Below are 23,005 nucleotides of genomic sequence, written 5' to 3'. Positions count from 1 at the left end.
TAAGGGATGGTAATGGGCCTTTGGTCCATGGGCTTAAGGAGTATAAATACCCTTAAACCCTAATCCTTTCCATTTTTATCCATTTCTACACCATAGCCTACACCTTCAAACACACACACAAACACCTCCTATATCCGGGCAAGATCCGAAGGTGAAAACCCAAGCTTGTTGGTGCTAGGATGTCGTAACAAGCCAAAACCAACATCAAGCTTAGATCGGTTCGTGAAACCGATTCGTTAAAGGTACGCTTATAACAGAACTTGTTCATTTATGCTCGTTCATTTGGTATTCTTAGATCTACTCAAAAATGTAAAAACAAATCAAACAAAATGATTCATAGTGCAATCCATTAACATTTGATAGGTTAATCGATGGTATGAAGAACCATATATAAACATCAATCAAATACCCCACTAAACACGAATGTTGGATGTTTGGTTGATTAGGGTTGTAAGCGCTGGGTTTGCGAGTCCTATGATACCAAACTTGCGTTGTTTCATCGTGATTTGAATGATAATTGAAAATATAGGGAGGTTTGTCTGATTCTGTTCTTATCAATTTTGACCTTGACCACTGAGTCAAAGATTTGGATAAGACCGATGCTCATTCGTCATGATTGTACGAATCACTGGATATTCGTTAGGAAATCATAATGATTGAGAATGCATGCGTAACGAATGAGCCCTCATCCATCCTACAGAAGTCACGAATGACTTAATTCACTCGTTATCCATTCATTCGCCATAAGAAGACAACGAATGGAGCCATTTGTTATAGGTACTTTCACGTGCTCCTGTAAGGAATGAGCCTTTCATTCGTCTCAATGAAAGCACGAATGGCCTTAGTCATTCGTTTTGCTCAGATCAGACATTCGTCATAACGAATGGGACCATTCGTCATAGTGAATGGGTATGACGATTGACACTTAGCCAGAATGAAGTTTTCATAATGAATAAAATAATAATTTATGAATAAAATAAAAAACCTAGCTCTGCCCCTTGGACCGTGCTAGGGGCTGCCGCCCCTAGACCCCGCTGCCAGGAGCGTTGACTCTGGACCCCCATTCGTTGGGGGTTTATATAATTAGATGTATGATATGAATAGGTCTAGTTAATTGATATTTGTAATTGTTAGACAATTAGCCGAGCCCAGTTAAAGAAAGGAATTAGTATAAATTCAGAAAGAAACAGGACCCATGTGAGTTTCTAGCCCCATTTTCTTGTTATGTTTTCGAGGTTGTGTGCATACTCGATGTGAATGTTAGTACACTTACCTTAAATGGTAAGTGTAAGCTATGATGATTGATTGATAATATGTATGAATGTTATGAATGAATTCTTGTCGAAATGTGAACGATCTTCGGATATTGCAGGTATCGTCAAGGAAAGTAATGTGTAGTATGCCTAGTATGAAACATGTATGTATGAAGGTAAATAATGAAATGAGTATGTACAAAAGTATGTTTTATAAGGAAAAGGTATGTATGATTAATGAAGGGATGAAATGTAAGGTTAAAGGGTTGCAGACCCAAATAATATCCGCGAAGATTAAAGGGTTACATACCTTAATAATACCTGCGAAGGTTAAAGGATTGCAGACCCTAATAATATCTGCGAAGGTTTAAAGGGTTGTAGACCCTAATAAGATCTGCGAAGGTTATAGGAATAAAATGCTCTTTAAAACAAATTGTTAGATATGTATGAAATGTATAGGCTAAAAGAATGAAAGTACGTATAAAGAAAGGTAACGGGTTAAGAATGTGATATGTATCTTCGGATACATATTTATAAGTATGTATGTGTATGTATTGTATGTTGCCTAATTAACTAGAACTCACTCATCGTAGCTGACTTTTAGTATGCAAGTTGGTGAATAGATTGAGGCAGGTCGCTTGATATGAACACATGGCATTGGAGTGAAGACACTGGCATCTTGAGGAAAATGTTATGATGTTATTATGGTTTATGTTTTAGTTTGAAAGGCAAAAGATTTTTAATTTGAAAAGATTTGAATGATTTTGTATTACATGTTTGAAGTTTATTATTCTGCAAAAAATGTTTTACTTAAATATGATATTTAGAACTGTGTTTATGAGTAAATCCAACGCCAAAGTAGAGCACCAGGACCCGGGCCTTACATCCCTGGAAGTCTTAAGTATTAGTATGACTTCAGTCCGATTCGGGCAGACGCTAACACGGTTGTTCTAGCTGACCAAACACCAAAACTTCCCTGAGGGATAGTGACTGATGTGATTGTTAAGGTGGAAGATTTTTATTTCCCAGTTGACCTTTTGGTCCTCGACTATGTTTCAGGTGAGGGGACCAAACAACCCAAGGTTATACTCGGTAGGCCATTTTTGTTGCCGTAAATGCCAACATTAATTGCAGAAGTGATACAATTGACATGACATTTGGTAACGATAAGCTTAGGTTCATTGTTTTCACACATGTATATATTTCTCCGGTTGATGACAAGTGATTTATGGCCGATGTTATTGACGAGTTTATTTCGTTATACGACTTTGTCCACGGATGGCACAATTGAGACGTGCTTTATGTTTGATTGATTACGGGTGGAAACTGATACGAAACTGGAGGAGGAAGAAAGGAAGCTGGAAGTTGCAGCTGTGAGAAGAGATCGACCACCATGGTCGATTCATGTGGAACCGTTACCCGAAAAGATCGATACAAGGTTAAAATCGTCACTGCAGGAAGCACTAAAAGTCAAGCTTAAGGAGCTCCCGAAGAATTTAATATATGCTTTTCTCGGTAAGAATGAATATTTACCTGTTATTATTGCTCCTAATTTGTCTTTTGAACAGGAAAATGCTCTGCTGGAGGTGCTGGTTGCAAATAAGGAGGTGATCAGGTGGACTATTGCGGATATAAAAAGGATTAGTCCCTCCATTGTCATGCATAAGACTCTTACAGATCCGGCAGTTAAACTCGCGCATGATGCTCAATGGAGGTTGAACCCGAACATGAGAGAGGTAATGAAGAAGAAGGTGCTAAAGTGTCTCGATGCAGGTATCATATTTGCCATTTCTGACAACATGTGGGTGAGCCCGAATCAGGTTGTACTGAAGAAGGAGGGCATTCAAGTCGTTAAGGATGACTCAAGTAATGAGGTAGCTATCCGACCGTAACCAGGTGTCGTATTTGTATTGAATATCAGAAGCTGAATGCGGCTACATTGAAAGATCATTTTCCACTTCCGTTTATTGATCAGATTGTAGAGAAGCTATCAACTTAGAAATTTTATTGTTTTTTAGATGGTTATTCAGGTTATAATCAGATAGCTGCTCATCATGAAGATCATGAAAATACCACATTTACCTGCCCGTATGGCACATTCGCATTACGCGAATGCCATTTGGGCTATGTAACGCCCCGCCACCTTCCAAAGGTGTATGATGAGTATCTTTTCATATATGGTGGGGGAGTCTTTGGAATCCTTAATGGATTATTTCTCTCTTTTCGGTAAATCTTTTGAGTCATGTTAAAATCAACTTGAAAAAGTTTTGAAAAGATATGTCGAAAAGAATGTGGTTCTTAGTTAGGAGAAGAGCCAGTTTATGGTCCAAGAGGGGATTGTGTTGGTCCATGTTGTGTCGAGTCGTGGGATAGAGGTGAACCTGGCTAAGGTTCAGGTTATTTCCACTCTACCTCATCCCACGAGTGTCAAAGGCATTAGATCATTTTAATGGCATACCGGGTTTTATAGATGATTAATTAAGGGTTTTAGTGATATCACCAAACCCTTATGTAATTTATTGTTAAAGGATGCCTCATTTAATTTTAATAACGAATGTGCCAAGGCCTTTGATAATTTGTAACATAAATTGGTTGAGGCCCCAGTCTTGCAATCACCCGATTGGAATTTACATATCGAAATAATGTGTGATGCAAATGATTATGCGGTTGGGACTGTTTTGGGTCAACGGATTGAAAACAAACCCATTGCCATATACTATGCATATAAAACCCTCTCGGATGCTCAATTGAATTATACCACAACCGAGATGGAGTTACTAGCGGTAGTATATTCTCTAGATAAATTTCGGTCTTATATTTGGGGTAGTAATGTCATTATATATTCTGACCACTCTGTTATTAGGTATCTCATGGACAAGAAGGATAAAAAACCGCGATTGATCAGATGGGTTTTGCTTCATCAGGAGTTTGATCTAGAGATCCAGGACAAGAAATGGAGTGAAAATGTTGTTGCAGATCACTTGTACCAAATCATGTGGAAGATGGAGCCAAGGACGGGCCCATTAACGAGTCCTTTCCAGACTAACAAGTTTTGCGGTTTCCCAATATCCTTGGTTTGCACATATTGCTAATTTTATTGTTTCAAGTGACATACCAGAGCGTTGACCAAAGAGGAAGAAGAAGCATTTGATGTCACAGGCTAAACAGTACATATGGGATGACCTAAGTTTGTTTAAGATTGGTGCAGATCAGATGACTAAACAATGCATACCCGAGGAGGTTGTCCGATCAACTTTGGAACACGCTCATTCGTTCGTGTGTGGGTGTAACTTTAGTGGCCAGAAAACAACCAGAAAAGTTTTAACGAGTGGCTTTTATTGGCCATCATTGTTTAAGGATGTTCACGAGTTCGCGACAGACTGTTTAAAGTGTCACAACTCAGGAGCTTTTATAAGAGGGACGAGATGCCCTTGAACCCAATCCTTGTAGTTGTTATTTTTTATGTTTGGAATATCGATTTCATGGGCCCATTCCCAAACTCTTACAATAATTTGCATATCCTACTGGTCGCCGACTATGTGTCTAAATGGGCTGAGGTGATATCCACTACGACGAATGATCACCTTGTCGTTTGAACTTTGTGTAAACTAATATTTTCTCGAGATTTGGAATCCCAGGACCATCATTAGTGATGGGGATCCCATTTCAAAAATTTAAATTTGGTAAGTTGCTTAGAATAATATTTTCTCAACTCCTTACCATCCAAAAACAAATTGACAAGGTTTAGTGTCTAATCGGCAAACTAAACAAATTTTACAGAAAACCGTTCATACGGATGGTAAGGATTGGTCATATAAGTTGACCAATGCTTTGTGGGCTTACCAAAAAGCTTATGAAACTTCGATTGGTACCACAACTTATAGACTTGTGTATAGAAAGGATTGCCATTTAACGGTTGAGACTACAACGAGCTTATTGGGCCACTAAACAAGTTAACACTAGTTATGATGATGTTGGTAAAGCGAGGGAGTTGTCTTTGTGCGAGATCGAGGAGTTACGGGACGAGGCATACGAATGTGCATCGGCTTATAAGGCAAAGATGAAGAAGGTACATGATGCTAAAATCCAGTTGAAGAGTTTTGACGTTGGTGAAAGGGTTTGGCTCTACAACTCGAGGATGAAGCTTTTTCTGGGTAAACTCAAAAGCAAGTGGATGGACTCGTATTTGATTATTCGAGTTGTCAATCATGGGCAATACGAGATTGGAGATTTTGATGACCACGTGAGGCAAGTGGTGAATGGCTATAGGTTAAAGCCATACTTTGAGATGAAGGATATTCATAACATGGGTAAGGAATCAGTGAGTTTCATTGTAACCTCACTAGTTTTTGAAGACACTTGATGCTCAATTACATGTGTTTCTAGGTTCGTGTATATTTTGTTGTATTTGGAACTTTGTGGGTGTATTTCGCTATAAACACTCACGAGAACTCACTCGTCCACCCGGGCTACCAGGGGGTTTAAAGGGCTTCTTGCATATGCTAAATGCAATCGCGATTCCTATGAAAGTGAGTTAGTCTATTAACATTTTTAACTCATTTAACAAAATTTATTATCAAACTACTTAATTCGGCTAGATATTCATCTTATTAATTGAATAAAAAAATCATTTTTGCAAAATTCTTGAAAGACCTATGTCTTACACATGTGAGAAGCTTGCTTCTATACGTTTTGAGATTTTGCAGATTCTGTTATGGTATTTGGGGAGATGAGTGTTCATGAGTGTCCATGAGAGTTTATGAGCCACGATGAGCATGCATTATCATTCATATCAAGTGATTTCATTTTCATAATTTATTTTGTAATTTTCGTTTAAGTGTTAGATGTGTAATTGTATATTTTAGTGCTAAAACCATCACATTAGTGCCTCGGTTTTAAAATTGTTAAACAATCAATTTCAACCCCATCATTCAAATGCTCTTTAAACGAATTATATTTTTAACATTGAGGACAATGTCAATCTTAATTTTGGGGATGGGGAGGAAATTAAAAATTTTAGCTCGATAGTACCTCGAAGAGTGTTCGGAAGCAAAAGTTGTTAACTGGTAATTATTTTCATCAATGCCAAGTTATAGGTTTTTGGTTATGTTGGTTTTTCAGCTTCTCGATAGTTTTAACAAACTTTTTGAAAAAGAAGTTGAAAATGGGGTCGTTTAAGCGGAAATAATGAGTCATATCGGCAGTCTAGATTTCCAGGCACATTGTGAGATGACCCCTATACTTAATACACATATTCTATAATAATTATAAAACACGCCATATCATTATTTTGAGGGTAATCGGTATATTTCACAGAATTAGTACTTGCTTGTCATATGCTTATCGAAATCTTAATACTAGAGATTAGGGCTTTAGAAAACCCGTACAAACATTTCTATACTATATAAAATTCCTTATCCGACATTATCCCCTTAGGAGCCCATTTGGACTTTATTCCTTTTTAATTTGTTAATCCCACACTACACATCAATTCAGCCTTGGCCTTTATTTTATTTTTATCCGTGCGTTGAAATTTGGTTCGTTATCGAGTTGTATATAGTCAGTTGTAGAGCATAGTACACAATGTATATATATGTCTCATTAGAGTTGTAAATATTTGTTTATCATTTCGTATTACTTATTAAAAAGATAGAAAAATCCAAAAAGAAATATCAGTGTATTCAGTTATAAATAGAAGTTTTTTTGTATTTTAGTGTTTATTTGTAAATTTGGGTTTCATTCACCGTAGCCACTAAATATGCCCATTCCGCACCCAAAGCTAAGCCTCAGCAAAACCCTTAGTCTGAGTCTTTATGCAATCGGTGGGTGATGGATGGAGATATGACTGACCTGCAAGCTTATTAAGTTGTGATTCATATTTGGTAGCTGAGGGCAGAGCCATATACTAGCACATTTTTTGCTAGTCCAGATATTAAATGAGAGGAGTGTTGATAGTGTGAGGGGTATGAGCATATATGCCTTAACCAGAAACAAAGTACACTCATCTGCGCGGCTCTATTGTGTTTATAGCATCATTTAAATACATTTGTGTGTTGTCAATCTAGAAAGTGTCAGTCTGGGAAACTGGGTATGACCTTAAACCTATGATAGAGATTGATGTTTACTTTAGAGTTTTGCTTGAGGGAAAACAAAAGATAATTGTGGGGATGTGATGATGGGAATAAATTATGTATATATTTGTATTATTTTCTAGTTTTTATTTAGATTATTGTGCGAACAACAATAATTCAAGTGTGGCTTTGTGTTTTAGGTCATTGATCACTAAAAATATTAATTGGGGAAATTTACGAGCATGCTTTGGAGTCACGGGAAGATCGGGTTCGATGGACGGGCGATTGAAGAGTTAATCTTTAAATGGATTGTGATATATTATTATTGTCAATATAAATTTATAGTATAATAAAAATAACTTATCTAAATGGATTTGAAAAGGAAAAGAAGTGGTATGTGCACACGTGTCATCATGACATCATTAGTTTTGAGTGAATTAATATTCAAAGGGGTGTTGAAATTATTAATTTAATGTGGGTCAACATAAACCGTCAAAAGAAATAAGAAAAATAAAACTTGACAATTGAGTCGGCTATAACAACATCTAGCTCGCAAGGAGTTAAAAAGCCTAAGAAAATTAATACAAGGGGGCAGACGAAACAAGAGTGGCTAGTCTCTTCGAGTCATACCCGGGATGCGTAGTATTATACTTGTTCAGTTTTTCAATTTATCCATGGCCTACCAAACACCAAGTGAAGATTAAAAAACCATATTGATATTCATTAAAATTTCAATCTATATCCATGGCCTACCAAACACCAAGTGAAGACCAACTCATCACAATGAGTGGCTAGTCTCTTCGAGTCATACCCGGGATGCAGAGTATTGTACTTGTTCAGTTTTTCTCATGTTTTAAGAACTAAATTTTGTTTGGTATTACTATGCATTTATTCGGTTTAGGTTTACGTCGATCAGAACGATTAGTTTGCCAGTTGCTATGATAATTGCTTATAGGGTTGTTTGACTAGTTTGAATATGATGAAGCATACAGTTGCCCTTAGTTGGGTCACACTGCCAGGGATTGTTTGATAATTAGTGCCGTGTATTAGCAATTATTGATGCCTAAGGTTTACCTAGCTAATCATTCCATATTGATCACTGATAAGCTTTCGTTTAAGTTAACATGAGATTGTTGTTATTTTCCTACTTAAAACCCGGGTGTGATTTGTCTTTATTAATTGTTTGAAAGTTGTTTAATTACCTGTTTAATATTAAAACCAAAACTATTTGCTAGTGTGATCAGCACTTTTGACGTTAACTTCATAATACTAGAAAATGTTTACTCGTTACACTGACCACATACTCCTCATGGTTCAACACCCTACTTATCATATCTTGCTTAGGTGATTAGGACTTGATTTTAATTGGTTTTGACTAGATAGCAACAGCCTAGCATCATAAGACAGTAAGTAGTACATATTTTTGTAAGATTGATACGTTAGATCATTTTGACTGTTAACGTCCTAAGCTACACGTCTATCTCAACATTATTCTGCACATAATCCAAAAATGATTGTAGATATAGTTTTCCACTTACTCAGACATAATCATTCGGTAGCCTTATGATATGATATAAAGGTTCAATTAAACACAAATCATATGTGGACCCCCACCTATCGGACACAATCTCTATCAAATATCATGCGTTCACATGTATTTCACATTTTCACATAATCTTATTAACTGTGTAGCATGAAAAAATAAGAAATAAAAAATAAAGCAGAGGTTAAAATTTTCCCTTAAGATCGGTATTTCTACACGAATATAAGAGTCTATTTTAACAAAATAAGAAAGATAAAATAAGTTGAAGTTGTACGGGGCCATACCCATCAGGTCGATATATGACCTTTTCATGTTAATGCTTTTAGTATATGCAGAGAAGGTCCAAGGCTTGTGCGAAACACCAAGAAAATAAAGCATAATACTTAGGTCTTAATCCTTAGGTCGGTATTTCTACACGTAGAGAAGATCCAAGACTTAAGAAAATTAAAGCTGAATTTCTTTGCAAAAAGAAAACATGTACGCATACCAATCTTTAATCTTTTATAGCTCAAACAGATATTAATCATCCATTAAGATGTTGTACCACTAGATTTGACAAATATTTAAGTTTATATTGCATAAGCACTTATTGATTTTTCTAGCATATCATGCTTATCATATATTTGAGCTTATGGCCATTTTTTAGTATAATTTCTCCTTGTGATAGGTTCGTAAGTAAATTTACCATCACTTCTCATTTTGGTTGGATTTTATTTCTTAAAATTTTATATTTTTCAAAATAAATGACATATTTATGTATTTTTATATTTTTTATACAGAAAACAATATTTTTTGTACTTTTATGAATTTCACCCCCTAAATAATAAACAATAAGAAAAAATTATAAAAACTATACAAACAAAAAACATGATCAATCGAGAAATTGAATTTCGGAAAATGCCTTAAGACCATTTAAACCAACCAAATGTGTAAATCTCAATTTATAAAACACTTTGGTAAAAATATCGGTCTTTTGAAAACCCGTGTGAGTTTTAAAAATAAATTAATTTCTTTTAAAAGCAATCATGGATTTAATGATGAACGAGACTTTAAGTTATACGAATCGTAGCAGGTTAATCAATATAAAGAGGAATAATAAGAAACTTCAAACTGTAATCCAGCAAATGTTTCTAGATCCAAATAACCTGTGAACAGAAACTCGAGGCTGCCACATATTCAACTTCTGCGATTTAAGTAGAGACCGTTGTCTGCTTCTTACACTACCAGGAAACAAGTTTGTTTCCCAATAATTGACAACCAGTTGTAGTCGATTTGAAGTTGATCTTACAACCCATATAGTCAGAATCCGAATATGTCATATGCTCGAAATTATCTTCCATGGGATATCATAACCCGATGTCAGGATTGCGCCTTAATAATTTAAAAAAACACTTTACGGATGCCAAATGAGTCACTCGGGGACTCGATTGATATTGGACACACAAACATACAACAAACATGATACCCGATCTAGAAGCTGTCAAATACTTCCAAGAACCTATCATATCGCGATATATAGTAGGATCAACAATGTCCTCTAATTCGTCTGGTGACAAATTATGACCCACGATAAGAGTTGAGGTTGTTTTTGAGGCAAAAATCTTGAATCGGCTCAAAATATCATTCACATACTTAGCCTATTGATTAAATATTCCCGAAATAGACTGGTGAACCTGCAACCCCAAAAAAAACAAATCTCTCCCATCGAGATCATCTCGAACTTTGTTTGCATAATCTTCTCGAACTCTTTACATAAGTTGTTATTTGTAGAACCAGAAATGATATCATCAACATCGATCTACACTAGAAGAAGATCTCCCAAAGACTCCTTGTAGAAGAGAGTACAACCGATAGTACCTTTTGAAGATCCACTGGCAATAAGATGGTTTGCCAACATATTGCCCCAAGCTCTCAAGGCTTGATTTATACCATAAAGAGCCTTGTTTAATCGATAAAAAAGCTCTGGATAATCAGGATCTTCAAAAATCGGAGGTTGTTTCACATCAACCTCCTCATGAATCTCACCATTCAAGAAAGCACTCTTTACATCCATGTGGTATACTTTAAATTTTTTGAACGCATCACAAGCAAGGAAAATAAGTATAGCTTCTAGTCTTGCAACCGAAACATAAACCTCATTATAATCTTCATTCTCATTGATTAAAACCTTGTACCACTAGTCGTTCTTTGTTGCACACAATCACCCCTCAATTATCTTGCTTGCATTTGAATGCCCACTTTGTAGCTATTTCTTTGTGAACGCGTTTCATTTTGTCAATCAAATCCCACACGCCAATACGTATGAAATGTTGATATGCTTCTCGCATTGCTTCCACCCAAGATGGCTCTTGCAAGGCCATAGATACACTTGTTGGTTCAACTTGGGAAATAAAGCACGTATGTTGAGATACTCTTTACTAACTCTCTGAATTGAGCATATAAACAAGTAACTCTTCTTCAACAACATTAGCCACTTGACTACGAGTACGAACATCCGTGGCCAGATCACCGATAATGTACTCTTGAGAATGATCGGTATGTATACGAAGTGTAGGATTCCCAATAACTTCAAAATTCTCGTTCAAAGTATTGTTGTTTGTTTCAGGCGCGTGTTCATTCCCACAAGTGAGCACTATTTTTGTAAAAAAAAAATTACCTAAGAGATTTAGTGATCAAACTTTGTAAGTGAGGTAGCGTGTTCTTCACAATATTGCAAGTGTGTGTAAAGAACACGAGTTGGCGGTTTAACGAGGAAAACCCCTTGATCCTTAGTAGGATCTCTGACAAAAAACCTTGAGAGGGGAAAACTGTCTGCCTACCTCAGATTATTAATAAGAAAAATATGTTGTAACTCAAAAACTAGTGATGAAAGAGTCTAGAGTATAGAGAGTTGAAATGACTTGATGTACATATGACGTGTAGGATCGACATGACGTTGAATACTATCAACTCTTTAACAACATGAATGGAAATCATATTGAGATGAGATATCACATGATATTTTTAATGCTTTAACTTTATATTCCTTTCAAAGAGATTACAAGTACAATCAGACATGAAAAAACATTAGCACGAGTACTTGAATGAATAACTTCTAAAATGAACGCATAAATTTCATTATATAGATTTAACATATACGCCAGATATGTATCTTCTATGGTGTATAAGATATACGCCGTATAAGCACATATGCGCATGACTTATGCGTTACTATTTAAACGTTACATAAGCACGGTGTATAAAACCACATTCCAATCTATTTAAACGTTACATATAAGACACTAGCTATAGTCATTATACTTTAACAAACTCCCCATTGGATATTGCTAGGTCTTGATCTTCAATCTTTATTTTTAACAAAAACTATATCTTGATAACTTAAAATGTTTTTGCCGATACTCCTTTCTTTAGTCATCAAAAAGATCTTTTCTTGGACCACTCTTGATTTGTTGGAATAGAAACACCACATGGCTTATAATGAAGCCCGTTCCATTCGTTGTTTACGTTCAGCTTCAATCTCTACTTTTGCTTGGTCCTTTTCTTCACCCAATTGTCTCCACTTACTCTCCCAAAGTCTTCCCAAATGTATCTTATAGAGTAGACGTACGTTGACAACCCGATGATACTGTAGAGCTTGCTCTACATGTTTTTCATTGTAAATCTGAATCTTGTTCGAATGCAACATCTCGAAGTATTTCTCAGAACAATTCATAAGCGACATTCAATCCAATGTTGTTATCAAATCCCTTTTTCCCGTCTCTATTCAAAACAATCACAGCTTCTCCAGTAGTATTATCATAATACCACTATTTCATATAAACATGGAAGTTCTACTCCATTGGATACACAGGAACAATCTTCAAAGATTTAGGTTTGCTATAACCCCAAGTTTCTACAAATTATCCAGTTTTAGGATCAACCTTCTTCTTAGAAATATGAAATCTTGGTCTCTGAGGAGTCCAATGTTTGAAACCACTTTTAGATAGTCTTACTATAAAGTTCCAAATATCATGCACATTACATTTATCAGGAACATACAACTGTTTCTTACACAATTCCATTCCCATCCTTCTAAGGTCATTATTTAAGGTCCATCAAACTTTCAAAATATTGAACTCCATACTATCTTCGAACATCAAATTTTCTATTCTTCTTCATATAAGCTATGCTTATACATTTTCCCAAAGCAATTTCTTTTGACTTCTTATAATAATTGATAGGTTGAAGAAATTGTTTCTCTGGTTCAACTTTATGCTCTTTAAACCAATCTCTCTTAGCACTGGTTACTTCTTCACCATTCAACACTGGATTACCTTGACTATCCAATTCTAGATTCAACATTTCAATTCCTTCATCAAACTCAGGAAACTCCTGACTGTCTTGATTGTCATAACGAACTGGATCTTTTTTAAGCACCTCTTCCATCATAGAGTTATTATTAATGATTGAATCTTGTTTATCATCACACACAGTGCCAATCTCTTGTTCAAAGTAAAAAATAAACTCTTCTTCTATAACGTTCATCATTTTAGCAATTTCATCTCTATACATAACTATCTCACCTTCTTCAGGTTCATATATAAAACCTTTGGATTGACATAATATAGGAGGTTTAATTGTAATTGGATCAAAAAACAATATCTCCATATCATCAGTATTTTCTTCACCAACACTTCCTTATTTGATTGTTCTTTAGTTTCAGGACATTCTGATATTATATCTTTCAAATCTTTATTACCCTCTAATCAACAACCCGGTACTACAACAAGCACTTGAATCATCATCATCATGAGAAGAATAATTATAATCAACTTGTTCTTCTTCTTCCTCTTCCTTTATCAACTCTTCCTCAACCAAAGGTTCATTAACAACCTTAGGTTCATACACCACCAATTCCATAACAACATCTGTCACCACAGGTTCAGGTGTTCTAGTAGCCATAGATGAAGATCCAACATTTTGTGAAACTTGAACCGGTACATTTATATCTTCAGATAGTATAATAGGTCCTTCAATAATTTTACCTTTACCTTTAAGATCAACTTTATCTAGATGATAATACATTTTGAATGCACACTCTTCCAGTGTCACATCACCACCATAAACTCTTTCAAACACGCTATCAGCTGCATTTTCTGTTTCATTTGGCAACCTTATACCAAGTCTTCAATGATCACAAAATATTTCATGTGATGGTTTAACAAATCAGCTTGTGAACACCTTTTTCTCTCACTTTTCTCAAGTTTCTTCTTAAATTCAACATTCTCATTTCTCAACCTTGTATTCTCACAAGACAAACTTTCTATCTTGATGTCTTGATGATCAACTCTATTTCGTAAGTCTTCAAGCTCCTTTCTCGAAGGACCTGGAGATGTAAACTTAAGTGTAAACTTTAGTTTCTCTTTCTTTTTCTAGGAGGATGGAGTAACTTGAAACTCAGGAGTTTTCAAGATATTGTCATCTTTACTCAAGTCCACATCTGGTTACTTGTCAATATTTATTCAGGAATAAACTTCCCAACCACCACTTCAGGCTCAACTACATTCTCCTCCTCAATATGAGTCTCATCTGGTTCATCAACCAGTTGTAATGAAGAACTTTCACGTTTAGACATGTGTTTTATTCTCCGTGACCCTTTCTTCTTTGGTTTGACTTTCTCAGATTCATAGGATTTATCAGTTTAATCCACGGGTTTCTTTCGTTTCCTCTGATTTCTTAGATCGCACATTTTTTGAGGATCTGCAAGTAATTTCCTCCTCTCTTCATAATCAGACTCTGTCTCTTCATTGTCATTATCATACGTTGCATAAAACACAAGTTGATAAACATGAGTAACCTCAGGAGTAATATCCTCATCTTTAAAAACTTTTCTTTTCTTTCTTTTGGGTTTATGAGATTCTACATCAATTTCACTCTCAGTTTTAATAAACCACTTAGTACCACCCAATGGTTTGAAATTAGCCATTTGTTTGTTCTCATTTTTTCTATCTGAATGATTGTTATCATGTCTCCAATTATCACATTCAGAAGCCCCACAACTCTCATCCTTCAAATGACCAAACATGCTTCTGAATTTCAGAATTTCACTTTTTCTTTTTTTTTTTCTTGTTGGAAGCCAATTTTTCACAGCTATTACCACCCATATGTGCTAAGTTAATCATATCACCTTCTTTCTTGACCTCAGGAAACTGATCTTCTATAATCATTTGCAAAAATCTTGGATTTATCAGCCACTTCTCCATCTCAAAATACAAATTCATATTCACTAAAATCATCCTTGAGAAATTGAATTTCAAGTTAAATCTCAAAGCAGCTAAGATACACATTTAGTGATCCAAAATTTCTTCATATCCTCATTTCGATGTCCAAGGTTTTAATCATAAAATGAACCAAGAACTTATAAGGCCTTGACAACTTAATCTTCAAATAAGTTGCTCTATCCACATCATTCTCATAGCCCATTCTTAATAAACGACCTTTGACCATCCTTCATCTATAGCGATAGGATCTGATTCAAAATATCCAAACTTCAATACTTTCTTATAATCTCCTCAGACACTGTAATCTCCTTTCCTTGCACAATTGATCTAATCTCATTCCCCTGAGCACTAGCATTTTTCAAGAACTCAAAAATCACAGTTCTGTAAGGATTGCACTTCTCATTAATTTCTTTCAGAATCTTTGATCTTGTAAGAAATGGAATGATTTGTTTGAAATGTTTGACTTTAGAATCTGTCTCATCCAAGTAATCACGGATGTTATGCATGGCGTCCGTATCTTTAACAACTCTAGCCATCCGCATACACAATATTTCAAGAAACCATGTCAGTGTCTCCAATGTATAAGTCCAAAATCTAGCATATTAGAATCAACAACGAATAAGTCTAGAAACAAGATGCCCCGTATAAGTCTAATATTACTTATCCAGCGTATATGTTCCCAATTATATCCGTGTAAGTTGATTAACGCTCCAGCATATAATAAGACAAAGTATGCACCTTATAAGTCAGATTTGACTTATGCGGCGTATATGTGATATACGCACAACCAGATCTGAAATAAAAATTAATCAAAAATGAAGTTTCAACATGATTTGAACAAGACATTATGAATCTCAAAAGATGAAAAAACTAGTTGTAAACTGAATTTTTAACTTCCAAAACGATTTTGACAGTGAACGACCAATTAGAGTTTATGGTTTTTAATTTTGACAGTTCTAACAATAAATTAAGCAAAATTAACCTTGTTATAACATTCGTTAAAGACAAACAACCATTAGTTCACAACATATGAACAAAACCCCTTTGTTTTGAACCACTTTGAGATTCAGCTTCGATCATCCGTGAAACATGTACATTCAATCCAATAGAATAAGTAAAATTACCTTGATAAGTTAAAACAATGTGTAAATCACTGGACTAACACAAGTGTTGATATTATACGGATTGAAAACAAGTTAACTTTTGAGAGTAAACCAAAGTGTAAACGTGAATGTATTGAGAACTACGACGTACAAGTATATATATATATATACAGAGAAATATGCGCCGTATATGTAACAACGTATACCCTTGACATATGCGTCGTATAGGTCTTTGGCATACGCTATATAAGTATGTTCTCTTATTTTTATATAAAAATTCACACTCTCGAGTATGACCAAATCCAAGTTAATGACCTTGGTTAAACTTTAGTAACTTAAATAAGCCCATTTTGAAAATCATTTTTCATCCATGTCCAAATAAATGACCTTGTATAAACAATCAATGTTTTAGCCTTTTTGAAATCTAAATTTGAAACAAACACTCAGTTTTCATTCCAGGTAGAACATCCTAGTAGATAGTAGCCCATTCATCTAGAGTCAAAAATATCTTAGAAATGTAAAATCTTTTTGGTTTAACAAAAACAGTAAATGAAACGTAAAGCAGTAAGTTTCAAACAAAAACTATTTGCAAACAAACATAAGCACCTATTTTTGTGAGTTTGAGTAGGGAATCATATTAACCAAATTGTGTGTCCAACATAGTTTTATATTTCAGCTTTATTATGACTGGTGTTAAGTTATTCATTGGTATTGTTGTCCACCTAAACTTTATAACAAATATTTCAAGAATTTTTGTGATATGATTAAAGGTTCAATTAAGCACAGAATATCAGAGAATTATTAGCATCTAATCTTGACTTAAGCTTAATTTGATTTTTACCATGCCACCCCAACTTGACTTAAACCTTAGACCTAGCAGATCAAAATATACTTCGACTTTAGCTTTTACTAGTAAATAATCCCCACTACAAGACATACCCCCCTTATTTAGCAATACCCCAAGTTTCCTTTCCCATGGATGAGTATGCATGAGTTCATATGTATGGCTTTGCAGATATTGTGTCCCTTGTGGTCCGTTTCTGAATGGTAATAAGATGTGAGAAAGGGGACAATGTATGACTAACCGCGTGGTTTGATCAAGTAAGTAATGAATTTGTACAAATTACGGTAGTGATCAAGTTAAATGAGTTGGGTTCGCTCAATGATCATAATAATATTTACATTTGTGAATACCCAGACAATAAACAACATAAAGACACAATGGTGTCAGAAACTAGAAGCATCCCATCAATACAGGATTTATGGGCCATAAGGCCATACGCCATTGAAGTGTTAATCTATAAGTTGAAGCTTTAAAACATTTTTATTTATGGTGATCATACTAAGACATAAAGTTTGAGTATGACAGGCTATTTTATTTTTGCCATCATTATCAAGACTTTTTGTAGAGAACTAACACCTCTTTTAATTTGGCTATTTATTTTTATATCACATATTTTTCCTTACTTGTTTGTTATAAAGCCTACCAATGCAATAACACACTTAAGCACACAACCTTTTAAGCTCTATTTTTTACTGGATATGGGACTAAATTATCAATTTACTATCATTTTCGCTTTTTGATTCAAAATCTCATTTTGAGGAGCAATTTTCATTGTTTTTGACATTTTGACATAAATTAATTATTTTTACTTTTTCAAAATTTTTAAATGTTTTTGGATTTTTCTTTGATATTTCCCCCCTAAAACCAAAAACCTATTTCAAAAGACAACATATTTACAAAACAAAACTTAACTCAGATGAATTGTTACTCGAGATTTGAACCCATAACCTCGGGATCACTCTCTTTCCCACCTCCTATTTTCTTAATATAATTAAGCTTTAACAAATATAAAATCTTGTTTTTATCAAACACTTTAGTAAAAAGATTTGCTTTTTGCAATTCAGTGTCAATTTTATCTATGGTGAGCAACATCCTTTCGTAACAATCATGAATGAAGTGATACCGTATTTCTGTATGTTTCGTTTTAGAGTGATTTACCGGATTTTTAGAGATAGAAACAACTGTAGATTATTTACAAATATAAGAGTGGTTAGAAAATGCAAACCGTAATCACACATCTTCTATTGAATCCAAAGAAAAAGAGAACAGAAACTGGAAGCGACTACATACTAAGCTTCACAAGTAGACAGAGACACAGTTGTTTGCTTCTTGCATTGCCACGTAACCAACCTACTGCCAAAGAATTGACATCCAGCAGTTGTAGATTTGCGTTCAGCATACAGCTTCCATAATCCGAATCAAAAAACGCTCTCAACAGAAATGCATCATCCCTAGGATACCATAGAACGATTCCATGACATCCTTTTAGATACCTAAGTATCCTCTTTACAATCATTAGGTGCGGAACTTTTGGATTGGACTGTTATCGGGCACATAAGCATGTAGGATATATGATATCCAGTAGTGAAGCAGTCAAGTACATGAGAGAGCCAATCATGGATTTATAAATCGTTTGATCAACCTTCTCCCCTGCGGGATCAAGACCAATTCCATGATTCAGTGGTAAAGGAGTGCTAATTGTTGTTGAATCAGCCATGTTAAACATCGCTAGGATGTCGTTGACATACTTCGTTTGAAGTAATAAAGATAACACCAGGAAACTGATCCACTTGAAGTCAAAGGAAGAACCTCATCTCCCCCATTGCACTCATCTCGAACTTTTATTTCATCACAACTTCAAATTGTTTACACAGACCATCGTTAGTTGAACCAAATATGATATCATCCACATAAACTTGAACAACAAAAGATGCCCATCCACTTCCTTGGTAAACAATGTACAATCGACCGTTCCTCGAATAAAGCTATTATCCAACGGGTGTTTAGATTATGTTTCATACCAAGCTCTCAGGGCTTGATGTAATCCGTATAATGCTCTATTGAATAAGTATACCTTGTATTTGTGGATCAGATCGGCAAACCCCGGTGGTGGTCTAATGTAGACTTCTTCACCAAGTTTTCCATTAAGGAAAACAGACCAAACATCGAGTTGATATACTTTAAACCCTTTCCATGAAGCAAAAGGTAAAAAGATCTAAGCTAACCGAGCTTCATTATGATCGATTCCCTCACATTGATTAAAACCGAGAACGACTAACCAAGCTTTGTTTTTAACAATCACCCTATTTTCATCTCGCTTGCATTTGAACACCTATTTCGTGTTAATATATTTCTTGTCTTCAGGTAAGTCCACAAGCATCCACACACCTAACTTTCTAAATTATTGTAACTCTTCCTGCGTAGAATTAACCCAACTTTCTTTGGTTAAAGCTTCTTAGTATGTCTTCGCTTCTATTTGAGAAATGAAGCATTTGAACGAGAAATGATTATGTAACGAATATACTTTTGTATAGAAACACCAAAGGCTTTGATCAATTTGACGACTTGTTTGAACCCCCACGTTTAACACTCCAATGAAATTTTCCTCCGGATGATATGACACGGTATGAGAAATAACATCGGTTAACACACTCACATCATGTTGACGATTAGTAACATTTTCTTCAACATTCACTTCAATAGAATCAGAGTAGTAGTTTGAACCAAGGAATCAATTACATCATCATGTGATTCTCCATCATCATCAAATGAAGGAGTAGCATCAAGAATTTCTTCAGAAACATGTTCTTTATGATGAGGTTCAAGATGGTATACGGGATTTCATGTAACACCCCGGCCCGGATTAGGCTGACGTGTCACAATAAACATGGTTTCTGAACAAAAGACATGATTTTATTTATTTACTTGTCAAACTTATAATACATTAGAAAAGGTAAACATAAGGTTATTTTACAAACTAGTACGGTTAAAAGATACTTTATTATGATCCTGATGCTTTATTCCTCTCTCTTAACCCCGCCCATAGTAACCTGTGTACCTATAAAAAATAATAACGAACGAATGAGCCGAATGCTCGGTACGGAATAATAAGCTCAAAATGATTTAATGAAACGTAATTTAGATTGAACTTATGATAATGGTACGATGCAAAGTAACTTAAATAAAATAAATCGTATCATCCGGATGTACCCATGAGCGAACATAAAACGTGACAACATACAGGTAGCTACTCCTGCATATTTATCACATGAGCTGGCGAGTTGGCATACCCGCTATCCATCTCCTTAATAATAATCCTAGGACCGATACATACGCCTCCAAATAGTCATATGTACCACTTGTACTTAAGAGACACCGTGAACTGATCTCACCGTCACGGGTGGTGCACATGTTGTCGGTGCCGTAACAACATGCTCGTGGGACACTCCACGAGAAGCGACTCTCAGTGTATCATAATATAAATGAACTTATTCATATAACTCATAGAAAACATATTTTCGTAACATATATCGGAACATGCGATAATGAGTATAACGAAACATAATAATATCGCATGACATGCGATAATGAGTACAACGAAAACTAAATCCAATGTTTAATCAGAATTGGAATCCAACGGACATCAAAATGAATTGATAATTCAAAGACGTGAGGAGTTATAAAATATATATTAACTCAATAAGTGTATATCAATTGAATAGGAAAACAATGAAGAGTGGAGGTAAGGATCCATACCTTTTAATGTTCCAAAGTGATGATAACTTGTTTATGGAACATGTAATTATCTACATAAAAATTTTATTTTATTTAGAACTTTATTTGCAGTATCATGATTGATTGGCTGCAGTATAATGCATGGTTTTTGAATAAATATAGCATATACAGAAAATATGTTATGATTCAGTTTTTATCAATTAAATATTTATTTTAATGCCTTAAATATTTAGTATTATTAATCATATTAACTTTTAAAAGGGCCATACATGCTATAATATTCTTTGATACATATGTTTTGCTATAATATAAATATATATATATATATATTAGTTTTTTGTATATACATGTGTATAATAACATATGTGTGTGCGGGAACAACGGGATTACCTTACGTTCGAGATGAAGGTTTGTCGGTTAGATCGGTTGTATCGTAACGTTAATCTTGGTGGTTCAGAGTTGGTGGAGGGTTTTGTTATGAACAAGGATATTATTTGAGATTTTCGTTTATGTCAGTTTGTTGGAAAAATGAAGGTTGGCCGGAACAGTGTAGATTGGCCTGAATATATATATATATATATATATATATATACCGATGGAGATAGGTAGTATGGTAATTATTTTGTGTGGGTTCATTTTGGGTTATTCGTCGGAATTAATTAGATTTTTATATGAATATTGAAGATTTAGTATATCTAATATTAAAACCCAAACACTTGATTTTATACTCATCTATTTTCTTTCTAACCAAGTTATGGTTTGGTTCAAAGATATTTGTCTATGCATGACTCATCTTTTTTTTGTTTTATTCTTCCACGTCACCTTTCTTAGATTGATATGAATCTTCTTTAATTTATTATTTTATTTTATTGTTAACCACATTTTTTTGAGACATATAATAACTTTAAAATTATACAATTATACGTTTAAGAATTATTCAAAACCAATTTCTAAGATTTGTTCATATTTAGAAACTTACTTTATTATTATTATTATTATTATTATTTAAATTTTAGTTATTACATTTCAGTTGATCTAGATTCTTCAAAATTACAATCATTCAACTGTTGTTGAAACAATAATGAAACAGCTTCATCTGATAAATCGTCTTCTGGAATATTATAACGCATCACCTAGTTTTAGAGTAGGAGGATTATATCTTCGTCAATCAACATGTGTAAGACCGCGAAATCCGGGAGTCCTACAGTTGGTAAGCATTCCAAACAAATTCAAATATAGAAGGTAAACCGGCTTCATATGATTTCAAAAATTCAACACAGAGTATTCTTGCAGCGAAAAACTTACAAAACATCCAAATATTATCCTTAAGACATAAAAATGTAAATTAAAATTTTCTTAATTATTAATGATAAGGAGCATCGACTAGAATTGCCTCGGGACCTCGGGTAGTCTTGAACACCTTCAAGAAGTAATCCTATCCACGCTCAACCTGAAATCATTCTAACACACATGTAAAGTCAGCTTGAGCTGAGTGAGTTCATATTTTTATCATCCAAATCTATTAAAGACCGACCATGGTATTTAACATACGACTTCAATAAAGAATACATAAATAAATCAATAAATAAATAAATTTTCCTTGTGAAGCACGTAACACGAGTCACATCCTCCCAAGTCCAAAACACAAAGTTAAGGACCCGAATAAACTTCACCCCAAGGACAGATAAACTGTTAGGGGATTTTTAAACTTCCATTCTCCCCATGGACAGTCAAACTATCCCAGGACACCTCCATCTTAACCCCCAACAGGGGAATTAAGGAATTTTATACTTCTCTTTGACCCGGTCACGGCTTAACAAAAATATTCATGTGGTGGATACACACACACAAACAAATAAAAGAATAATAAATCATACAACCTTCCAAGCATAGATAGTGAAAATAACATAAACTATGCAATATCATCCAAATGATTCAAAAGGGTAAAATCGTCATAAAACATGTATGCTAGCCCAAAACGAAAAACATTTAGAAAGGGCATCATGAAACTCACCTGATATGGATCACACAACATCACAACTGGATACTCTAGCTAATCACTCACGATTCTCTGGCCTGTCAAGTTAAAGCACACAACAATTACTAACTAGACCGCAACGACTCGCTTACTCTACGAGACGTCCTAACGGGATTGGATTGACCCATGGCCTCACCCAACATTCATATTCATCCACA

The 23,005-nt window shown here is 34.7% G+C and overlaps 1 protein-coding gene across 1 annotated transcript; it reads left to right on the top strand.

Annotated features, from left to right (window-relative positions):
- Positions 1-3,895: 3,895 nt before the first annotated feature.
- LOC143594326 (uncharacterized) lies at positions 3,896-5,616 on the top strand. Its single transcript, XM_077073660.1, has 3 exons — positions 3,896-4,327; positions 5,034-5,121; positions 5,237-5,616. The coding sequence occupies exons 1-3, from the start codon at positions 3,896-3,898 to the stop codon at positions 5,614-5,616; spliced, it is 900 nt and encodes a 299-aa protein (XP_076929775.1).
- The last annotated feature ends 17,389 nt before the right edge of the window (positions 5,617-23,005 follow it).

The sequence above is a fragment of the Bidens hawaiensis genome, unplaced genomic scaffold (genome assembly GCF_021521415.1).
Source record: "Bidens hawaiensis isolate Kalapana, Puna unplaced genomic scaffold, B.hawaiensis_p1.1 tig00043483_1, whole genome shotgun sequence".
Taxonomy (NCBI): domain Eukaryota; kingdom Viridiplantae; phylum Streptophyta; class Magnoliopsida; order Asterales; family Asteraceae; genus Bidens; species Bidens hawaiensis.
This window is presented reverse-complemented; position numbering and strand designations above follow the sequence as displayed.